This window comes from Pipra filicauda, unplaced genomic scaffold, assembly GCF_003945595.2.
Source record: "Pipra filicauda isolate LSUMZ 115617 unplaced genomic scaffold, ASM394559v2 scaffold191_size1418713_pilon, whole genome shotgun sequence".
NCBI lineage: Eukaryota > Metazoa > Chordata > Aves > Passeriformes > Pipridae > Pipra > Pipra filicauda.
In genome coordinates, this window is record NW_024104300.1 from 629,557 (window position 1) to 654,162 (window position 24,606).

A 24,606-nucleotide genomic window follows, 5' to 3' on the forward strand; every position below is an offset into this window, starting at 1 on the left:
TTTTCCGCATCATTAAAAGGTAAGTTTTGTGCTGCAGCAAGAGCAGATATTCAATTTTTCCTGTTATCAAGGTAGGATCCAACTTTCTTACCAGAACAGTCAACTTTTTAGCTTTACTCTTAAATTATGATCTTATCTTTTATTCTCTCTGGAAGACAACTAATCAGTCACAGCTTGGCACACTTTTATTTGACTAAGGTGCTATAAGTTTTACTTTGAATATTCCTTTGTATTCCTAAATTACACAAGGAATACAATGTGCAATTCTATTAGACTGGATAAGAAAGTCAGCAAAGTAGAAAGCCATGCAATTATAGAAACATTATTTTATATTATTGCTCTCTTAAAATGCTACATGCCGAATACAGGGAATTGAATTAAAAGGCATAAATAGAACACAAGAAAAAAACCCCAAAGATGGTTGAATAAGCTTTCAAAGAGAAACCAGTTTAGACTCACTTTGCTTGGTAGAACTGTTCAAAGTCAGATTGTTCTGCAAATCTAGAAAGGGTTTATTAAAATTATGGTTTTGCTTTGTAGCTGTTGATACTTTTAATGAGGGAAACTCAAGGCATGGCACTCTCATGTTCTGTCAGCAGTTCAGCTGTGTGGAGCAATAACATATCTTGCCTCTCCCCATTTTCCAACTGACCCTTTCTGTCTCATATCCCCATCCCTGCCAGCTATTCAGAAAACAGCCATTAGTTTTAACCATGAGTGAAGTAACCTCTATACTCACTGTCACATTTAGTTACAAAGTTAATAAGGGGGTTAATCCTCCTTTGTGGTGAAGAAAACGCAAGATCACCCTAAACAACTTTATACCCAAGTCCATCCTGCTGAAGGATACTTCTCTTCCCAGCTCAAAGAGTGCACGTCCTTCTATCCCGGAACAGCATACTGAGCCACTGTTAGACATTAAGTCTCTGACTCAGAAAACTGAGACTTGCCAGGCTTGGGCGTTTAGTGAATAAATAATTTCACATCTTCTGACAGGTATCATCAATCTGTTTAACTGATTTGCACCCACCAGTGCTTGTTTAAGCTTGTTCCCTATTGCTTCCTGATATATGAGATGAGAAAAACTTCTTGACACTGCCCAAAAAGTTCAGTTCCCATCCAAGATGATGCTCCCAGGAAGTCAGGGCAACCAGAACAGAGAGCTGGAGAACATCTTCACACCCAGCAGACAAATGCCTCTGTTACCCATCAGCATGCACTTCTGACATTCTCTAAATAACTGAAGTAAGGGGGCTCCTTGAAGGTCTCTTGAAGGAATAAGTAGCGCAAAATCAAGGTTTAAACTCAAGAAGCAGCCCTTAGGAGTCTGTTCACTTACAACTAAAGTGGAGATATTTGTTTGAAAATCATGATGAAATCACACCAATTCAATGTAATGTTTGATTTGGGTGATTAGGGATAAAAGGTGGTTTGCTCTGTCATTGAATAGCTTTCATACACAGCAAGTAAACTACAGTTTTGGATTGCCTTCATTCCCACATAGAATAATTTAAGTAATGCATACCTTTGAGTCTAATGAAACAACAGGTATGTTATTCAGCTTTATAGTACCAAATTTTCAGTGTTGCTAGGTGTCAAGATGCCTTTTCCCCTAAATCACACACTCCTCTTGCAGGATAATTTATTTCAAATGCCTAGCTCCTCTAGAGAGGAACACACAATCTGGGTAATTTCCACTGACATGACTGTGCACAGATTTTAGGCACTCAGTATTTCATCAGGGCTTTTTTGTTGTGGCTTTGAATCTAAGAGCCACAGCTGCACATTTTTTTGCTTTGGTTTTATTCTGGTGTGTGACTGAAAGAAGCCCAGTCAGTTCCTTTCAGCTGCCTTTCTCCTCACAACCTCATCTACTCCCCTGTATGCACGTATTCCTGCATCCCTTCACACACAAGCCTAGAGCAATTGTTTCTGCAAGGGAGGACTCCCTAGGATAGGCTGGGGGACTCCTTCATAATGCAAGTCACTCTCTGAAAATCATGCAACCTATGGGGTGCAGGGCCAAAGACACAGGTGTCTTGGTCTGGGACAGACTGGCAAGACAGAAACCACCTTTGCAGCACTGCAAAGCCCTGTAAGTAACAAGAATGCAGTCTCTAATACATACTGGATTGGCTAGTACTGCCTGTACAGGATGAAAGGTCCGCAACCCCCTCTGCCCTGGCTTCATTCCAGTGCCAGCTCTCCCCAGGGATGCCATCAGCAAAACCTCAGCCTGTTTCACAAAGGTTGCCAATTTCTTTCTCCTTTTAGCCAGAATGGGAGGCATTTGTGTAACAGATCTCACAACTGCAATCTGGCATAATCTTCAAATTCTTAAGCACCAAAACCAATAAATCCTCAGAGATTGTCTTCAATGTGGTACATGCTACTATTATTCCCAATTTGGAGGCAGAAGAGCAGAAGGCTCTTTGGCTCACTGATTCGCCCAGGACTGCAGGTGGGATCTCTGTCAAAGTCTTGATCAGAACCTGAGATGAATTGGCAGCCCCAACTGTTGAACCATGAAGCCCTTTGTGACTCACAGCCCTCCTTCAGTTGTAGGATAAATTGTGGCTATACAGCTGTCCACTGCTTTGTGGACATGTTGGCAGTATCTGCAGCTCAAATGAAACAAGAGACCTGAGACAAAAATCTAGCCAGGATGTGGCATATTAATCAATAAGAATACATCAGCTAGAGAAGTAAGGATACAAGGCAGCAGAAAATGTTAAAGAATGAAAAAAAAGTATCTATTTTTAATATAGATCATAAAGACCATTAATTATAATCACCTGCAGGGGTGATTGGGTATCTTGGAAATGTGGGTAAAATTACAATCCTTCAAAAATACTGCAGTGAAAAATCACCACAATATTAAAAAAGATCAGCTGGAATGCACTTGTTGGCATTGAGCAAAAAATAGTAATTCACCTGAAATTAAACCCTTGTTGCCTTTCATTTAATTTAAAATTATTTAATTAACATTTGCTTCCCTCCAGACTTCTCATAAATAATCTAAGTGTTAGCATTCCCATTCCTAGGGCTGGAAATGAGGTCCTCTCTTGTTTAGAAGATAAATACAAAGTGTACAGAAGCAACACAGGTTTCCCCATGCTGCTTTGGCAGTCAGTCTTTACCTGAGAGAACAAAGCGATTCGGAGTAGTTAACTTGAATAATTTTCCAAATTCTGTTTAGTTAGATATGGTTAGATTATACGGCAGATATGCTAGATTGTAGAGAAAAGCTCCCTGATTTTAAACTTGTATTTGCTTTTGTGCCTTTTTTTCATTTAAAAAACCAACCAAACAAAAAACATCAGTAATGACACTATCTCATTTTTTTCAAAGCCTGACTATTTCTTGGAAGTACAGAGATACTATAGCCCTCTTCCATTCAAGCAAATCAGCTGAAAACATGATATGGAAAAAGGTAGACATACTCAGAGACTGATGAAAAACCGAAGATCTGGGATTTCTTTTATCTTAAACCAAGGTCTGAGGAGGTACACAAGAATAGGCCTTCCAATGCATGGGGACATTTTTTATTGCATGCCTATGCTGGACAGAAATGAAAAGTTCCATGGCAAAAGTACATCAAGAAAGACTGAGGTAAAATGTTGGGAAGACATCCTCAGGCACTGGAATTGCTCATAGAAGACTCAGAAACCTCCATTTCTGGAGATCTTGAAGCAACATGACGAAAATGTCTGTTGAAAAAAATACAGGTATAGTTCATACAGGCTTAGGATAGGGTCCCCTTTCAGCTTTAAACTTCCATAATGACAAAAAGGTAGACCTTGAGTGATCTTATGGGAAACACTTTAGGGTCTTCAAATGTTGATTTATGCCTATTCAAAACTGAAGGAAGCCCAGAGTTCAACAAATACACAACATATCTCAATGGATTACATATATTTCAATGCATTAGAAGATCACTTTTCCAGCCTGCAGAACAAAGATAGGTTTAGCTGGGTGAGAAGAACACCAGTGCTGTACTAACGTGGGTTGTTCTACTAGAACACACATTACTTAATAGCAATCTTTACATACAATTTATTTCAGTGAGGGTTTCCCCCTTTATTAACAGCTTTCATTAGTGGAAGTGCTAACTACATGACATTATAACACAGAGTCTTGTATAATTTCTTACTTTTTGTCAGTACAAGATTATCATAGGCCCCCAAAATAGCATAAGTTATGAAGGCAACATTATACTGAAATATACCTCTCAACTTGTTCTCAACAAGCATAACAGCTTCCAATTAATTTTTCATTTACGACCACATCAGCTAACCTTAAACCTGACAATCTACAAAGAAGCAAAACTAAATGATTACACAAAATCTACCCAAACATCATGCTCAGATTGTAAACAACATCTGCAGAAGTCTGGTTTTGCTGTTTACCAGATGATCTTGCAGCCCTACTAAAGGCTTTTGAACTTGCACTGACTTGGACTGCCTCCTCTTCGTCTCCAAACACTTCCTATCCCGGAAAACAGGTTTTAAAAACAAAATTCAAATGCCTACCTACACCTGAAGAGGAGAGTATAGGACGATGGTGAACTAACACTCCACCATCTATTTCTTGTCAAGTAATTCACTCTCTCTCCTCAGGTGAATAAGTTTTGTGTACTTATGACCCAAATTTTGCATGTGCTGGGGAGGTATTATCTGGCCTTGGAAGAGGGTGGCTGGAAGGTCAGGAGAATTCAGCACAGAACACAGGTTGTCCAAAACCAGCCCTCAGTGAGCACAAAGCAAAAGGGAGTTTACTTTCCTTCCTGAACATTAATACCTGACATTTTATTCCAATTATATATTAGATTACTCAGCAAAAGTGAAACTGATTCCTTTTATGTCTCTTCCACAGCAGCCCTTTCAGTGCTTTTTCTACAGAACCTGTCCCAGGCTTTTAAATACAGATCATAACCCATGCTCAGAAAACCTTTCTAGCCAGCAAGAGACTGGCCAAAATCTTCTGGGAAGAATTTTGATGCTCAGCAATCATGTATCACTAAAAATGCTTGTGATATCCACAGGAAGTCTCTGTCTGCCATGTTCTCCAAAATGGAATAGTCTTACCAATGGACCCATTCTAGTGCTTGGTTGTTCTGTGCACCTCTAAGAAATCATAAGGAAAAGAAAAGCAATCATCTTCCATTGTTACAGACTTCTGGATTATGGTCAATTAGATCTTTGAGGACACTGTTCATGAAATAGTTCACCTGTTTCATAACAGGGAAGGAGCTTCACAGACTGGAGGAACATCCCTGCTAATACAGTTTCAGATCAAAGATGCAGAAATTGCCTCCAAACAACACCCTTCTTTCCCCAAGCACAACTCCTAAGGCAGCGATGCCTTACATACTCAAAATCCTCTTCAAATGCAGTGGAGCAAGTGACATTCACGGATAGAAAGGCAACGTGTCAAATTTCTGTCCCAGCAGCATCACTCCCAAGCTATAGGATTAGCTGCACAAATTGACTGACTTGCCTCTGTATGCTAAACCTCAACTGCCATTTACAGACACCTCCTCCTCCCTGCCACATGATGCCTCATCTGCTGGAGATTCCTCCTGTCACCTCTTCCCTTCAATTTCAAGCAGCTTTCTTGAAATTGCTGCTATGGCAAGCAGAAAAATGCTGCATACTCAAAGCTATTTGCAACATATCAGCTAGTTTGCTATCCCAAAAGTGGTCATGCTACAAGCTAAACTCTGGTAGTTTTGCTCCAGCAGATTTCAGATTTGAAAACGGATGCATTAACTGTGAAACTGGTGACAAAACTGGTCATGATACCACAATGAGGTTTCGCTAAAATACTGAAAGCATCACTGCTTCTACTCTGCACAGCTCTGCGTAAAGCAGTGTTTCTCTTTTTTTGGGATGCTGCACATAATATTTTCATAAATTATTTCTACTGCTTCTACTACTTCTGAATATTTTCCCTTAGCATTACCATTTTTCGGATGGGCCTCCTCTACTTATTTACTCACTTCTTTTTTCATGGAAAGTTTTGCCTCTCTCTTCTTAACTGATTTTCTCTTGACCACCTGGCTCATCTATCCCTCTTTTTCTAAGAACCACAGCCTCCTGTGATGTTGTAAATTTTATGTTAGGATTAAATAGCATTTGTACTTGTTAAACTCAAGTATTTTAGGATGACATTCATTTATTCTCAGTCTAGTTTCCTCTTTTATCAAAAATTCAGTCATGGCTGTTTCTTAGCAACAGATTTATCAGAACAGATTTGCATGAAAATCAAATTCTCTCAAAAAGGAACTGCTGAAGGAAGTTGATAGCATAGCCTTATTCCCGACCACCATTAAAAGCAAATGCTAAAAAGCAAAAGAAAAGGGGTTTGTAATTTCATAAGAAATTTAATGAACACATGTACAGCACTAGCACCAATTGAAGTAGATGACCTTATAAACTTTCCTAACTAATTCATCTCTGAACTGATCTGCAAAAATAATCTTGCCTTCAGACACTGAAAGGAAAAAACAAAACCAAAACAGCAAACCATGCACAACCACAATCCTCTTGCACTGGACCAGATTAAAAATTGGCATCTGCAATGGTCACACACAATGGAACAAACTGCAAAAGGTAGTCGTGTACTTCCTATGTGCATCAAAAATGTGCACCCTCACTTCAAGCACAGCAATATTAGATAACCAAGAAATGGACTTCAGTGCAGGACCATAATAAGTATATTTCATTCTCTGGTGTCACCACATCTATAATATAATTTCAGTACACTGCAGGTTCCTAATTTTAAGTCTTTAGAAAGAATGTGAATTTAGAAAGAATTTAGAATTTAGAATGAAAGAATTCACATTCACCCAAAGATTTTTCTACACCTTACTTCTCCATGCCATATAAGGTTTTCCTTTCTTTTAGTTTTTCCTTAATCCAAAATAATGTGCTAAGCTCCAACCAGACAGTTCATCAAAAATGTAGACAAAAGCAATTCAGGAATAGGGTGAAAGAGTCAACCCAAATATGCAAGCATGAAATCCTACAAGCAGATAAAGTGAAATAGCAATACCAAGAGTCTAATTCCCTTCAACTTAATATAAACCAGGAGTAAGTTACTATATTGACAATGGTTCAAAATCCTTATGAATGACAGTGGAATCAGGAATGCTGTCTTTTTATTAAGAATGATGACAGCCTTTTTGGCAAATACAGTCTCCTGCTGCTGTGGCATTTACTTGTGACACTTAGTTATATTACTGAAAGGTAGCATTTATAATATATGGCTGCATATGAATTATGTTAGGAATGGGTTAAAGTAATTTATCTGTATTACTACCAAGAGGCAATGACAAAAAGGTAATTGCCCATATTTGTACCACTACATTATAGAGAATGACAGTTTTATGTCTTCATAATGTTTAACCGAAAATCTATAAAATCCATTTCTCTTTCTTGCTGAGAAATTAATATAGGACCAAAACCTCAAATTCAAACTCTGGTCATGCTCAGACAAAACTCCCACTGAAGTCAGTGGGAGTTTTGCCATGGAGAGGATTAAAGATGGTATGATTTGCTGCATGCTATCAGACATATAAAAGCTACAGATCTAGATTTTCATTACAATGCTGCTGGTATTATTAAAATTAGCAAGATTTTGGTCTTTCACTTTCCAGGCACACAGTTGTGTGGGCTTGCAGAGGAAGGAGAGATGCAAGGCAGACAAGTAAGCTTGAAGGAGGGTGCTTAATGCTGGGCTGGGAGCCAGCAGAAGTGCATCCCTCCTGCCGTATCTCCCTTCCCTTCTCCTCTTTAAGGCCCAACAAAGAGGCAGGAAAGAGCAAGGAAGCAAGCCTGGGTGCTTGGCAAAACAGCACTAGCTGGATGGAGGGCATCAAGCTCATTATCACAAAAAATACTGAAGCCATCCATTATCTGTGCTATTCCAGCACTAGGAGCACGCCTAGGCACATACCCCTTGGGAGGTTCTAGGCTGGACCCTGTGCCACAGAGATATGACACATCTAAAGGGAGATGGCAGGAAGCAGTCAACACATAACAGTTTTGCTGAGCTTCTGCCAGGGGTGACCAGACCACACCTGTAACTAGAGGAGCCTGCTATCCTTAGGGGTTTACCTGGCTCTGCAGGGAAGGGACATTGCACTTTCTTGGGGTTCTCAGATTTTGCTGGCAGCTCCATCCACTTGGTCATGTTACCTTAAGTGGATACAGAAACTCTTAAAAAAAAAAGTAGATTCTTCATCAACTGAGTGTTTGGAACGGTTTTGTTCTCCAGTACAGTTTCCAGAGACATTAGAATTTGGTTTGTTAAAACAGTAACAACTTTTCTTATGTTATCAACAAATTTCTTCATGTTTTCATGATGCGGTAGCAGAACCAAAGGAACAAAGACATGACAACCTGAAACAGCTAAGTTTTCTAACCAGTCTACAAAAATGAAGCAAAAAGTCCTGATATACTCACCCATTTAAATTTTTATAAGAAAACAACAGTAACATCTCACTACAGATGTCATTTCTTAAACGAAACCTCATTTTTAAGAGTATGATTACAACAGATTACTGACCTTTAGTCTCGCTAGCAATGCCATCTGGCACCAATTTAATTTCAAACTGCCAAGCAATTATTGCTAAAAAATTAACTAAAAAAAATTTCACACTTAGGGATATTTTTTTAAATTCTTAATGAAAAAAATATACGTCTAGGGAACATTGTTCCTTACAGAATAAAGATCAATACAGTACTAATGATTCAAATACCAGCATAGAGACACTGGAGTCCTGAATTTAAAATAAAAGAGTCCTATTGAATTAAACTCATTGATCTGGGTTCTAAAGCAAGTTTCAAAGTATGTTCACACAAAAATTAATTCACGACTAGTAGTAAAAAAATGAGATTACTTTATTCACTGTGTTAGTAACACATGATTAAAATTGCAATATATAGCACTGTTTTACACATACATAATGTCTTCAAAGGCCATTTTGTAGAAAAAATGAAACTGCAGATAAATACAGATCTTATGTGATATCTGGCTATTATGGATTAAACACCACAAAAACCTTACAGTTTTGGAGTTAAAATTGCATTATTTCAACTGGCTAGCATTCCCTTTTTATGTTAAATGTCTGGCAGGACCTAAGATGGATGTCTACTCCTTCAAAATGTTAACAGACAGTGAAATGCAAGCTTTAAAATCTACCATTCCCAAACAGTAGGAGTAGTAGTACTTACAAATGAGAAGTATTTAAATTAGTCTCTTAGCTGATGTGAATTGGTTAAAGGATCTGACTCATACTTTTCTCCAGTCCTACTGATTTTGAGTTCCTCATGGTTTTGCATCCCATGCAGATACATTCACTGCTGGACAGATTGATCTGTTAGCATTTTACAGCTACACAGCACAAACAGAAATGCAATGCAAGGAAAGACACGGGAGAATCATGCTGCACAAGCTGTGCACTTGCAATGTGTAGGCAGCAATGGTAAAATGTTTCAGGATGCTAAAGAAAGCAGTTACACATTACATAAAACAATTCAATGTGGTACACTAGCAGACTTCCTTAGAATCCTGAAGCAGATAACATAATTCAAATAAGAGAAAGATGCGACTCCAGGTAGGACCACACAAACACACACTAGTTCTCCCACCCATAAATGCAGGCATGACAAAAATCCCAGATGAATAAATATCCCCGATTTGTTTTACAGGGGAATACAGAACTGTGCTCCATCTGAAGTCAGAGCCAGGGCTCTATTGCAACCAGACAACCATCAGCACAGACCCTTTGCAACCTGAAACATGCAGACGGAAATCCTCATGAATGCTGAGAGTTAAAATTACAATGATATTCTGTATTAAACAAATAAATCTCACAGTAGCCTGACTTATGGCACCCAAAGCAAGACCTGCATGCCTCCAAAGGGAAAAAAACATTTTTTAGGAATTCCCACTCCCCTCCTAGAGACAATCAAACCCTTTGTGCTTTGATTGATCACACAGTAATTAAGTCTCTCTGCCATCAATTTTCAGCCTCTCTGCTTCATCTGCCAAAGGCTGCCCTTTCCTGGCATAAGTAGCTGTCCCCTGGCAATCACTGATCAAACTGCTATCATGTGGGCCATCTACATATCACTAGTGGTTACAGCTGCACTCACCACGGGCAAAGTTCAGACCAGAACCCAGGAGCAAAACATGTTGGAGCCTTGCCATTGGAAACAACTGACTCCAGAGGCCACACCATAACCTCCTAATGACAGGTAACAACGTCACCTGTGTCCCACAGTAGTTGAGTTCAACAGCAACAGGTTATATATACATTTGGATTCCAACAAAGTGTGAAGTAGCAGCAGGCAATGGAAACCTGGTATCCTCTTTAGAAAGAAAAAGCAGTTATGATAAATCTTTGCCTTCCTCTTGAAGAGGCGCAGGGCCCTTCATGCCTTTTTTTTTTGAGACAATGGTGAAGTATGATCAAGTGTGATTCTTTACCTGGAAAGAGACTGCCAACTCCCAAGGGAAAAACAAAACCTACATATGGGAAAAGGTAACCTGTTGTATCACACAACAAGTAGAAAGCTGGTCTCCGCATGTTCTGCCTCAAAAACTGTGCCTCAGATGCCTGGATAAAGGAATTGCTCAGGCAAATCGCAATGAACTTTCCATGATTTTGATTTATAATCTCATAAGCAAACAAATACAAAGTTGGTGATTTGGGTAGTTTTTAAAGAACACTTCATGTATTTAAAAATTATAGAACTAAGCAATTAGTAATAACAGAGAGCTGTGTGGCAGAAACCTTCACAAGACCCATCAGAGACTGAGATATTTGTCAATGGGCTACTTGCTACCCAGAAGACAGACTTCACCAGGCAGACAGTTACATTACAACATAAAGGTAGTACCTCAGACTGCCAAAAATTACTTTTGGCTTATAAAACTGAGACAAACTGACTTGCTAGGTCATCTTATCACCTGACATTAATGGAAAAGTCAATGTGCAGGGCTTACCATGAGAAAGACAACAGTGATATTCTTTCACGCTTGACTTTTATCTCATATTTAAGGCAACATACACAGTTTTGAATCTGAATGCAAATGGAAGTATTATGTAAATGTTTTTGTCTACAAAGTATAGACTTATTAAGATCTCACATGTTGTTCTAATTTTGATAGTTATTCTGTACAGGTATATACAGCCCTTGGATTTTTTCCTGGATTTTTAAGACATGAAGTGTCTTAAAAGTGAAGGAACTTCTTATGACTATGCATTAATTGTATAGTAGAAAGTGCACCAGGAATCTCTGACATGGCTAGCTGTATTGACCTTCACCCTGGGACCATCTGGGGATGAAAAGTATGAGCTAACGTATAAGCTATGACCTCAGCATCATGCTAGGTCTCATAAGTAAGCATTAAAATTGATTGCATGGCATGCATCTTTATAAAAAGAAAGCAGAATTCTGGTTTAGGCAGCAGGGTCTATGCTGGGACGTCTGCTAGTGTAAAGACACCACAAACACTCAGCACGGGCTGAGAAACAAAATGAAAGAAACACTACCCGGCTCTCAGACAAAGGTTTGTATAGAACCAATTGTTTTCTTGGATCTTGTTCCCTGAGGCAGGGATGACGCATCCCTTCCTGAGGAATCATTGACTTCGGTGCTCTAATTTTGCTAAAACTGTTCCAGGGGAAAATATGGTGACTCTTCAGTGGATCGTGCCAGTCATGAAGGAACACCCAATTGTCCATCTGGAGTTTCACCACTTTCTGGTTTCTGACTCTAATCCCTAATACCAGCTATAAGGAGTTATTGAGGAAATGTGATCCGTAGTGTCATTGGTATGTGGTTCCCCACAAAAACTTCCATATTTTCCTTCTACATATCAGCTATCCTGGGAATGTGTCATGGCTAGAACAGCCACTTGAATACTTTGCTCTTTCTGAATGTGAAAATAGCACAGCACTTTTATGTGGCAAGAATAAATGCATGTATGAAAGATACTGTCACATTGAGATTCTAACTTATCCGAGACACTATTTGGGATTTTACTGATTACAGACGCAATGTATTAGGGAACTAGATCTAAAGTTTGCTACAACGACAACTACAGAAATCATGGCATCATAAAATGGCATAGTGGAAATAAACCATGAATTTGAAAACTACAGTAGAAAAGCAAATTGCATAAATACAACAACAAAGTGGTTTTAAAATTAGTTCTTCAATTACCAGAGTAAGAGCTCCAATCCAAATTAATTGTCATCTGTCTTTCAAACCCACCTTTCTATTCTCTTCACTGACACTTGTTTTAGAAAACTGCACAGTGTATTTGCTTTTAACAGGTAAAATACACTGCCAAAAGGTCTTTCAATACAATTATCTATAAATTAAAACACAGTATCTTGTGACTTTTTTCAACCATTCTCATGGAACTGCAATATACAAAGAACTGCTTATTATGTGCTCTGCATTTTTCATTTAGAGCCTGATTACTAACATAATAGAGGGAGAAACATCAATTACTCAACCTGAAAGGTGATCTTTAAATTCACTTTACCTTTAAAATAGTAACAGAATTATAAACTAACCTATGAAATTAACTTTTTATTCTTTAAGTACTTTAATGATGAAATTAGACAGAAATTACAATTTCTCAGGATACAAATATCCAATACATGCCATTTGTATCTTTTTTCTCATTTAAAAGAACAAAATATAGACTTCTACAACAATACTGTTAAGTTATAATTAATGTCCATTAAAAAATAAACCCTTGTTTGCATTTTTACACTAATTTGGATTATCAAGAATATTAAGACTTTTTTATTTCTTGTGGTGTTGACTGTCTAAGTTCCTGGGCAGTGTAAATGGCTATTTTCACTTTTGCCTTTACTCAGCTTCATTTTTTTATCGTTCTCCCTAGATAATAACACCTTGCTCTACTGCGTCTGCAAACCCTATATTAAGAGTATTTCAATGGCAAGCTTGCTACCACTCAGAAAAATATCAAACATATCTCAGCATCTTCTATCTGGCATTTTCAAGAATCTAATGTTTTATATTGTTTGAATACTTTTTTAAAATAATTGTGTCTACCAGCTTAATCAACAAGCACAATTTACCTGCAAGTCTAATTGAAAGATCCTCTTAGAAAAAGAACTGACCTTTATATTGAGACTGTTTCTTCTAGATATTGAGGATATATCAAATTAGTTCCAAAAGCATATTTTACATGGATGATGACAAAAAGGCATATGTGTAAAAGACACTGCATAACACCACAACTGTTCAAAGAGATGAAATATTTGAAATTTTCTACAGGTATACAAAGCAAACTTAGAGATCTGCTGAGTTCCCAAAAGAGAAAATGTGGCAAAATATTTCAGAAGCAAGAAAATTAACATACAATCTGCTGCAGTCCAAATACAGCAATCAAGTTAATGGGAAAATATGACATGGTCTAGGAAGAAGCAAAAAAAAGAGAAGAAGTTGGACATAAACTGTGACATAATCGTTTCATTTGTGTACTCCATTTCATTAGATCTGTCAAGAAATCCAGATGGTCTGGGCCAACAAACACAATCACAAAGCAAAACATACCCTTCAAATCAGAGCAGTGATGTTTTCTCAAAATAGTTTGGAAAATAAGCACAGCTTACTTGAATATTTAAACAATCAACTTTTTCTACGTTATGTAGTCAGTAGAGGAAGCATGGATTGACTTGTAAAAGTTGCTATCTTATGGCCAATAGCTGAATATGTAGTCATTTGGTCTGAATACCCATATGTGATTGAAGGTACATATTAAACGCACATACATTTAAACTAAATAGATACAAAATTACTGCAAAGAGGCTTTGAGGAGTGCTTTATAAACAGAGTAACCATTAAAGATCCTATAAAAATATAATCAAGGAGTGGAATCTCACTGTTTATCAGAAAACAAAAACAATAGCACATCTATAACAACAGATAATAGGTGCGGAACTCAGAGATTTATATATTTTCTAATGCACTGTGCTATTACTAATGAAATACAAGATCTGATCAATTTACAAGCAGTGAAAAACACAATGATATGGAGTAATAAAACTTTATTGGCCTGTTAAAAGTAAGTTCATCAAGTCCATTTTTTATAAATATAGATTTTTCCAAACTGTAATGGTAGCATTTGTGAATAAAACCAATGATTGTCTGTTATTTACAAGAATATGAAACAGTTTCAACAGGAAGAATTAGAGAGAAGAGAGGGAGAAAAGGCTCACAGTTTGCTGATGGATCACAGCTATGAATTTTTTAATCACAGAATCACAGAATGGGTCAGGTTGGAAGGGACCACAGTGGGTCACATGGTCCAACCTCCCTGCTCAAGCAGGGTCATCCCAGAGCACATGGCACAGGATTGCATCCAGACGGTTCTTGAATATCTCCAGTGAGGGAGACTCCACGACCTCTCTGGGCAATCTGTTCCAGTGCTTGGTCACCTGCACAGCAAAGAAGTTTTTCCTCTTATTCCTGTGCCTCAGTTTCTACCCGTTGTCTCTTGTCCCAGTGCTTGCCATCCATGATGTGATGGTATGGTAGAAGGCAATTTCATGCTATCCTTTCGAATATTACATTTTTCCATGTATGAAAAAAATAATTCAGAAAAGAATGCTTATTTTCTATACTTTGATACTGACTGAATGACTCTTCCTATTTTTAAACTGAGCCTGAAATATAAAAAAGACCCAGGAACATAAAGCTCTGAATGGCAGTGGAAGACATCTAAAATGTATTTGTCAAAGACTCTGGTCTTGGGTTTGTGCAGTGGTGTGGCACCTCAATTCTGCTCTTACAGTAGTAAAGCCAATAATATCAATGAAACAGTTATGTTAAAAAAAAGGTCTCAGGAAAAAAAATCAAGATTTCTTTCCTGTTTGGTCGACATGCCTGATGATGAGCCCTGCTCTGCTTACATGAAGGAAAAATCAGAGCTACCATAAGAAAGTCATGACTTTACCCTCTACTTATTTGAATATTGGATGGTTCCCTGAAATCTTATATGATTGTTCTTGTCATTTCAGCTGAGGAAAAAGTTACAGTGAAAACATGTATGCAACGAGACAAGTTTCCTCCTGTATTAAGACATAATCTGCTTAGTAACACTGCTGTGAGTTGCTGCCTCTAGAGATTACAGGGAATTAATTGCCCTCTTCAAAATGAAAGCAGTTTGGCTCTACACTGGCTGCAACTCTGCTCCAGGCCAGGACAAATATGCTTATCCACCACACTGCCGTGCAGCTGCAAAAACATAGCTAATCATGGAGGTTGCTATTAAAATTAGAAGGATAAAGCATTTCTATATGAAAACAATACACGTTCTAATGTGGGTTCTTTCAATCTTTTATGATGAAATTAAGGGAAACAGTTAACCTGAGGTTGATTAAAAGACAATAACATGTTCTGCAAGTTCAGTCATACAGTCTACATGCTTGTGGAACTAAACACCTATATTTATTTCCAATCAATGCATCATTTCCTATTTTCAGAGCAGATTTACTTCGTATGAACAAAAGAACAGAACAAATGGAAGTCAGCTTCAAAAGTTTGGGGATACGCATTCCTATGGAAGTGGGACAATGACAGGGGCTGTAACACATGTGAAATACACAGCATCAGCATTCTCTGTGCTCCCTATAATGCTGTATTCATATTTCTCAACACTTCCAACTGTCCACAAACTCTTGCTCTGGAGATCAGATGACAAAATCTGGAACAACATGGATCTACATTCAATTTGGAGTACTTAACCACATCACATAATGATGACAAAGCCCTTCAAAAGGATATTCCAAGACCCTGCACATTTGTGCCCTATGGAGAACAGAGCTTACTACAGCTCATAAAGGAGGATATTGAGTTCTCTTAAGAGCAGAAAACAGAATGACTGAAAATTGGAAGGAAGAGAAAAAGCCAGGGAAAATTACAAAGACGCAGAAAATACTAAAAACCTTCAGGTAAGCTTTTGGGGTTTTCTTTTGAAATATACACAAGCAAATCACTTAGTTGTCCAATCCACTTAAAACTTTGCAATTATTTCAAATGTTAAATATACAATTGGAAAAGGACAGCTGAATTAAAAAGAGGTCAGAAAGGATACATTTTTTTATCTATCTGATAATAGCTTCCAACTTTACAAACCATTTGCAAGTTTTTAAACATTTAAACAGATGCAAACAAACTGATGGTCTTCATGGTGATGATTAATTGTCAACTTCTCATGAATGGCGAGGTAAAGGGATTGACAAAATGGACCTCTGCATGAAGGCTGTTGAGTAAGGAGCCAGTTGGAAGAGTATCGGTCATTCCTACATGGCAAAATTCCGTACGTTCTTTAATTTTTGAGAAACCGTGCTCAGAAATTGGCTTTCTTAGGAAAAAAATAGATTTTTAGTGCTTCTGCTGACAGTCAAAAAAGAAAGAGTAATTCCTGCAAGAACTATTTGAAGTAAAATTGTTTTTAGTTAGCTATCCACAGGTTTTCTTGGCATTGTCTGCTGTTTCCTAGGATCTTGATCTTGCTCCCACTGAAATGCATGTTTTTCTTCACTGCTGCCTGGGAGAGATCCAGCTGGTAGACAAAGGCACTGGAAAGGCTGAAGACTGCCTTTCACAGATTAGGGTACTCGGAGACATTGCCATGAAAATGTCTTGTACCAGCCTCTGTCTGACCTGGCTGTGAGCTCCCATGACTCTCATAAAAGAAAGACATGATTCCCAAACACCTTTCTGCTGGAGCAGCCTTTTTGAGTGCCCTTACCTTGTCTTTCATGGGAGGCAGCTGCAATAAGCACAACACTGGGCTCTGCCTGGGAAACAATCCACTTGTTTGCAATATAGACCTGGCCACTGGTCAAACTTCGACCAAATTCAACAAAAAGAGGTTTATTTAACAGAATGGATGATATGACTTGCCCCAAACCAAAACACCCCCAGCAGTGCTTCCTCTCCAGTCCCCAAACTAATCTATCCATCAAACTGCTCAACAGCTTATATGTCTCTGAGTATATTAAATGTCTATTTAAAACAAATTCTAGTACAAATAAACCCCTTCTAGCAGAACATTAGAAATACGTTTTTATTTTAGTTTCATATCTGGCACAGGGGAAAAAAATAGCAACTCTGCCTTTAGACATTTCATAGCCTCTTTTATTGCTCAGTGAAACAATATAAAAGCTTTTTAATGTCAAATCCTGGCTGTTCAGCAACTTTTACCATGCTAATGGTTCCTGCATGATTCTTAGTTTCAGTCTCACTTTATTTTAAGGAGGTCAAGAATTTGTAATTAACTGAGCCCTTTGTAAACCAACACCATTTGAGCAGATCATAATCTCTACAGTTAGAAGCAATGTCACTTACAATCAAGCTGAAAGACAGGAGCTAGTCAGTACTGTAATCTCCACATTAAACGTTTAGCTCCCTTGGTTTTAAGAGGCTCTGTCCACATACTGAAAAGGAACCATTTCAGGAACTCGTAGTCTTTCCATCAAGCATTAAACTTCTGTGTTAAGATGTTATTAGTAAAAAATCAGGTGCTGCAATCCATAAGGTTCTGTGAATATCTGCATCAAGTAATAGTGCATCGTGTGGCTAACATAATGTAGTACAAAATACGTAAGAAGGATATTCTACAATATAGATATAAAAATATATATATTTCGGTGGTGCATAAATCAGTTGTTGTTTATTAAAGTTACCTCCATGATTACATAAAATCCAAAACACTGTGTCAGTACATACTGAAACATTTGAAGGTCAAACCTACCCCTGTATGATAAAGATGAACTGCAAAGTGCTACAAAATAAATTACAAAAAATTACGTAAAATCCCCAATCAATAACTGTGCATATTTATGCATATAAATATTATGAATCTGAAAGAACTACCTTTTAAAGTTAAATATTTCAAAAATCAACTGCCAAATTCCAGCTCTTTGAGTTTGCTTTTTCCCTGCCAAAAGAAAAGGGTTCAGATTCTCACCTCGTTTATTTGGAAATAAATTGTGAGCACATAACTGAGATATGCTGACTTTGTACCAACAAAACCTCAAACTGGAATTTCAGATACTGGTCAAGCACTGCTCATGATCCAACATATGTTTGATGTAAATCCACTGACTTTAGTTCAGATATTGCTGCTAAATGATTCGCCACTGATTTAGAATCAGCTCAAGGACATCAGATATTATTTCAACAGGAAAAGAGACGCATGGCTAAGCAAGAAGTCTGAGAAGAAAATAATTAAAAGGAAGTTAAAAGTGAACCAGTAAGCAGAAGAGAAAGTTATGATCTCTGGAAAATAAGACCATGTCTACATAGACTCAGGGAGAAAAAAAGCAAACATTCCTAATATTGTTTTTGAGGAACAGCAGAACACTTGTTGTCATCTAACTTCAAACAGAACTATGATGGATATCCTTAATTGCTGCCATCCCTCCCCAAATCACCACAGTATGTGCAGGGCGACGAAGACAACATGATTCCTAGGTCATCAGTAGACTTCCAGTTCTGTCCTCTTCTTTAGTGCGGGGAGAAGAACACATCTTTAGGACAGATTTTTAGCAACTGCAGCTCCCCATCCCTAACCAGTGGCAAGAGAGAGGAAATTTCTTACTACATAGGCCTAGAAGAATGCAAATGTAGACACATTTCTTGACTAAAAAGGATATTTCCAAAACTTGAGCACAGCAGGAGTAAAGAACTTGGATGCAAGAGACTCAAAAGAACACAAGAAAAAAGCTGCAGGACTAAGAGTCTTAAAAGGCAAAAAGCAAGTAAGTTTATAGATATAGAACAAAAAAGTCAAGATAGTATTGTAGAAAGAGAGGCATGGTGTATGGCTGTAAAGACTGCAGCAAAAGACAACACAATGGTGTTATGATGGAAGAGTGAAAATGGCTGCAATTAAAAAGCAGTAACAATGAAAAGCAAATACTGGAGACACAAGCAGTATCTACTCTGCTTTTTTACTATGCATAATTGTAAGGAATTAAAATCAAACTGTATCTCAAAAATGTAATCAAAATGGACAGAAACATAAGCACCTATCTCAGTTTTTTGCTGCTAGTCTTTGTAGCTCTCAGTTAAAAAAAAAACCAACAACAAACCAGAAACTTCATATTTCATAGAATTCCTTAAACTAAAAAGATCAAAGCAGAAACTCAGGATTTGATAGGTAAATAGAATGAAAATTAATTTCTAGCACTCCATCTAAATGCCATACTTGGTCTTGCAATATGCTCGTGCCTTCACTTAGCTTCACATGTTAAACTCTTCTCTGAAGTATACTGAAGCATATTCTGAAGCATACTTCACAGTTAAATACGAACAGTTAAACAAGCCTTTAAGTCTACAGTCTGAAGGAACAGCCACATACTGTTGTTATTCTTATTCTTGGCTGAGAATCAGCATTCTGTCCTACTACAAATTTGTATGTTCATCTAAACTTACGGACTATCCTGAATAAGCATGACCTAACTGAATGTCTAAGTGGTGGTGCTGCTTTAATACCCAAACACACTAACAAACAGTACTGCCACCTTTCTGTATACATTTTAGACTCTCCATCTTCTGGTAAAGTCAGTGGAACTACATTCATAAAAAGACTTGCAGGGCCAGCTCTGCAATTTACTGCTTCATGATTTAGGACCGTATCCTGCAAATACACAAGAACTTAACCTTAAAGAATGTGAGCATTCCCACTGAAATCAGTGGGCTTACACACACACTCAAGTAATGCAGAAGTTTTGCAGAGGCATTAATGCAATAAAATAAAAGCAGCTTTGCAGTTCACCTTTGATAAATATTATTTATAAAATCAACATCTTTCCAGTTAAGTTCAAACAGAAAAAAATAGTTGACAGAGGAAACAATATAATGTCATTTCATCTCAGTGTCATTTTGGAAGATACAGTGAGGACAAGGCAATAGGAAAGAGTGTGGTAGCTTATTTCTGGACTTTCTTGAGTTTTTTAGCTGCCTCAGGGCTTTGCTTTGCCCCGCTCTTGCAAAAACAGCTACTGATTTGAATGTACGTCTACAGTTCTCCATACAGAACCAATGACTAAAAGAGAATCCAAGGGAGGTGACACTTCCTGGGCAAGAACACTGTCCACTCCCTACTGTGCAGCATACAGATTCCACAAGCTCAACAGCCCCTCTCATCTTTTCCTTATTTCATTTACCCATCCAGTGGGATCTTATGAAATAAAACAAAACCTAAAAGAAACAAAATAAAATGTGAGAAATCATGCTTAAAAAAAAAATCAAAGAAAAATTAATATAAAAGACCAAATACAAATGAATACTTAACAATCAAACACATAAATATAAAATGCATTTAAAGCATACATAAAGTGTTACATAAAAACTGTATATGAATTTATGAAAATGACAACATTAGCTCTATCTTGTGGCCAAAGATTTTATTTGTTTACTAAAAATGTATAGAGTGTGCTATACGTTTGTCTTTAACGTATACTCATATTGAGCTGTAATGCAATAAATATAGAATTTTTCAACCAAGGACTATACTATGCATGGGTTAGAAAAACTTCAGTCAGGTATTCTGCCTAGTGTCCACAATTAAGTTCTCTGTCTTTAGTACGTGACACCAACTAAGTGAAGGGTACCCCTCTACATCAGAGAGATACTCTAAGTACAACACCAGGGTCCTCTGTAACTTTCCACACCTCAGCTCTGTGCACATCATCATTTTCGCCTGCTCCAAACAGGTTCCTGCCCTTGACTTTGTAATGGCAGAAAAACAGTGGACCTGGGGGAAACATTAGTCAATTATCTTGACATTTATTGTTTTTAAATATCAACAGGAACTTAAACATCAACAACTAAATATGATGGCACATTGAAACACAAAAAAAAAATCCCTAGGACATGTTCTGTTCTGAGATGAAGGAGAAACCTATCCCCCAAACCTTACCTCACTGTCTAAGGTTAAGAACTTTAAAAAATGCTATGTAGGGCTCTGTGTAAAATTAAACTAGCTGACTAGCACAAATACTTCCTAGAATAGCATTGTCTTACCCAGTCTGTTGTTATCTGATGCAGTTGAGTTATTATGTACATCACTGTTGACAGTCACCATTACTTGTTCTAATGACATTTGAAAAAAACATGTGTGAGAATTATACTAATCATCTGCAAACGTAAATTTCAGCAGTAGTTTTTGTTTGTTTGTTTTCAGGGGTTTTTTACCTTGGTTTAATAAGTCCTCAATGTTTGTAAAGACTTAAAGCTTATCAATATTCCACAGAAATTTAAACAATTCAGAGCCAAATCTTGATTTGCTTTAAAAAATTGGAACTTACATTATGAGTTTCAAGAGAAGTTGAATGTGACTGTTAGTAACAATGATTAATTCATTTACACTGCATTTTCTTGCTTGTTCTAATCTTGAGGCACTCTTAGTACTTCTACCCTGAAAGGAGGTAATCACACATACAGAAGTTGAATGTGCTAGCTTATGCAACCCCACATTTCTAAAAGCATGCGGTAAAATGCCTTTTCTTTGAAACAATTAATAAGGTTTAGCGTAAGATGTCAAGAAAAAACAAAGGGATCTGCTAATTCACATACAAAAATATAGTATCAGCCTCATTTCAGAAGAGTAAGTCATTTTCTGAAGGAGGTTTAGAATTTACAGGTTTAGATGGAAAGGGAGAAATATTGTTGGGGTTTTGGTAGTCTAGAACTGAGAGCTACTGCATGATTGCTACTTTCCCTTCAAATTTCCGAGGCCATTCAGACCTCCTCTGTGGAATTTTGTTTTCTTAAATATGTGAGATTGCATACATTCTTGTCAACTAAGTCAAAGGATGCATACATGTAAAACCACACATCTATACCACACATTTAACATCAAAGCAAATAATTGCAAATGAAAGCTTTTTGGCCTTTTAGTTTGTTTCTTACCTGGTCTGCTGCAATCACAGTGAAATCATATTGCTGTGTTTAAAGTCATTTCTGAATTTTGAGAAGTTTCAACTGCTGAACTACTACTCAGTGAATAGTGCATGGGCAAACACAGATAGAAAACAGATCTGCTTACAACTCCCGTAAACTTCAGATCATGATAAGCCATATGCGGGGAGGTGGAGGGGATTGGGAAGGCAGCATAACTAAGGAAAGTGAACCAATGTGTTCTTGCAAACCACCAGAGGTGCTTGGGGACATGGTTTAGTGGTGGACTTGGTAATGTTAGGTTAATGGTTGGACCTCATGATCTTAAGGGTATTTTTCAACCTAATTAATTCTCTTACTCTATATTCTTAGTTGCTTTTGCATGTATATTAGTAATCCTATTAGTCAATAGTGGTATCTAAAACAACCACTATGAAAGAAGCCGCAGACCTGAGCAGTCTACAGGAGTCAAGAAGTCCACAAGAGAGTCCTGAAGTCCTACTGAAGGCAGAAGAATTAATCACAATGAATTTTTAAATGTATTGTTAAATCTTTATTAAATATTTATTATTAAATCTTTCTTTTAAAGAAAAAAAATTGGTTAACAGAAAGGAGTCCAGAAAATCAGAGAGAAAAGAAAACAGTGTAAGAAAAGAAAAAGGTGAAAAAGAAGAGGAGAGTCTATTGACTTTATTCACTGAAACATGGAAAGCAACCAGGTGAAGTACATAGAAATGAAAAGCATACATGAATACAGTATAATTGTGGGGAGTGGGGCAGGAGGGAACAGGGGAGAGGAGGGGGGAAGTGGTGTGTGGGAACGGGATAAGAAGGCTCTAGAAGGACACTGATGAAATGAAAAAAGGAAATAGGACTGAAATATAAAGATGCAGAAACTGAATGGAAGTGTTTTAAAACAATGGTTCCAGAAAAAGTACAAAAAGTTGCAAACCCATTAAGCAGCAGGCAATATGAACTTAACTGGTACACTAGATCTCTGACTATTTGGAGTCATTGAGCTAACAAAGGCAAAATGTTACGGGCAGTGGTTGTTTAAAGATTTCTTATGTCCTAACTTTCAGCCTCTCATTTGGCTTCTTAGAGTTCAAATGCCCAAATGCAGTCAGGTAAGTTGAGGCAAAGCCTGATTTTGGCTTGAGTTGCTGTCAGGGCACTGGATTCTGAGTTTAATATTAGTTTTAAAAGAATACTGCTGTTATATAAGCTGCCACTCAGACTTGCAGAGGAAAGTACACTAAAGAATAAAAATAAAATCTCAAAATAAAAGTGGAAGACGGAAAAAAACTATCCTTATTCCCTGTACAAGGAATGGCAGAACTTCATTCATCCTTTAAAGGAACATTATGAATCTGTCTCTCTCAAATGCAAATTTATCCAAGACAGTAAAGAAAATATTAAGTAGCTTAAAATGTAACCTGGTGATAACTTTATTTCCAGCAGCAGCTTTTCATTCAAAGAGCTTTGAAATCAGCACTGTATTATTAGTCTTTAAACAAACAGCCTAAAGAATTTGGAGTACACTATTTTGAGAATATCAAATTTAAGTCTAATTGCTCTCCCCCAAAGAGAAATTATGTAGTTTGAATTATGTTATTAACAAGGACCCACTTGAGCCATCAGTGGAACTTTTTTAATACTACTTTCTGGAAGTACCACAGATGACTATCTCATGAGCTTTGCAGACCTGTATCTGGGATACCGGATGACCTGTAATGTCCTAAGAGTTTACTGTCATTGGAGCTGAATAAACTGTCACTGATGAATTGTTTCTAGCTTTCTATTCATTAGAGAAGAAAGAGTAAAAAAAAAAGGTATGACAGCAAACCCCTGTGTTTATACATACTGAACTGATTCTGAAAGAGCCTTTCATAAACATGATCCTTTTTATATGTAAAGAAGCCAATTTTTTTCCTTCTTCAATAAGCACACAACAAAACACTGAGCAGTCACTGGCATCATAACATCTTATGCATCATAACATCTAATGTATTGCCATATTTGGGAACATCACTGTTCTGAGAATAGTCACACATTCTCATGGGCTCAATTTCTACCTGTTCCAAACAATCTCAATCATCCCCCTTCTCACTGATTATGTTCTCTACAAGCCCCCACTCAAGTAATTCAGAAAGGAAAATGTTACAACATGGTCATATTCTGAACTTTTTTCTCAAAGCAAGATGCTAAATTTTAGAAGTGTAAAATCCTTTATGCTCCAACAGGATTTGAAATAATGTATTTCAATGAGTTGTACATAAACTGGAGGTCTGCAGTCAGACTTTCTTGGTCATTACAAACCTGATCTAAACTCTGTCAGAATAAATAAAAGTTTCCTATAATGATGACTTAAGTGAATTAAAACATAAATTTTATATACTCACATCCCACTTGCCAGTTATGTCTCTACATATGAGTTGCATAAATTTGGAGATCATGTATGTAAACTCAAGCATTCAAGGGAAAGTACAAGCAAAAGAAGTGCTGAGAAATTAAAACTTTCTATAATGTGAAGTCTCATCCCACCTTCTCTCTTCACCAAGTGCATAAGGTTTATTATAAGCAGAATGTTATTTGGATCCTTGATCCAAACAGAGCATTTTGAATCAAAAAACAA

At 37.3% G+C, this 24,606-nt stretch overlaps 1 protein-coding gene across 12 annotated transcripts in view; it reads right to left on the minus strand.

Moving 5' to 3' along the window:
• The window catches only part of NTRK2 (neurotrophic receptor tyrosine kinase 2), a 204,569-nt gene that overhangs the window by 92,289 nt on the left and 87,674 nt on the right, over positions 1 to 24,606 (minus strand). For 2 of the 12 annotated variants that reach the window (XM_027731834.2, XM_039380287.1), the window contains 3 exons: positions 22,422 to 22,472; positions 21,096 to 21,164; positions 17,116 to 20,270 (listed from right to left, as the gene is read on the minus strand). The exons of 3 other annotated variants lie outside the window; for them this stretch is intronic. In XM_027731834.2, the coding sequence (XP_027587635.1) occupies positions 20,233 to 20,270; positions 21,096 to 21,164; positions 22,422 to 22,472 (158 nt within the window). In that variant the 3' untranslated portion in view covers positions 17,116 to 20,232. 7 more of the 12 variants (XM_027731835.2, XM_027731836.2, XM_039380288.1 and 4 more) reach the window with 4 other exon arrangements.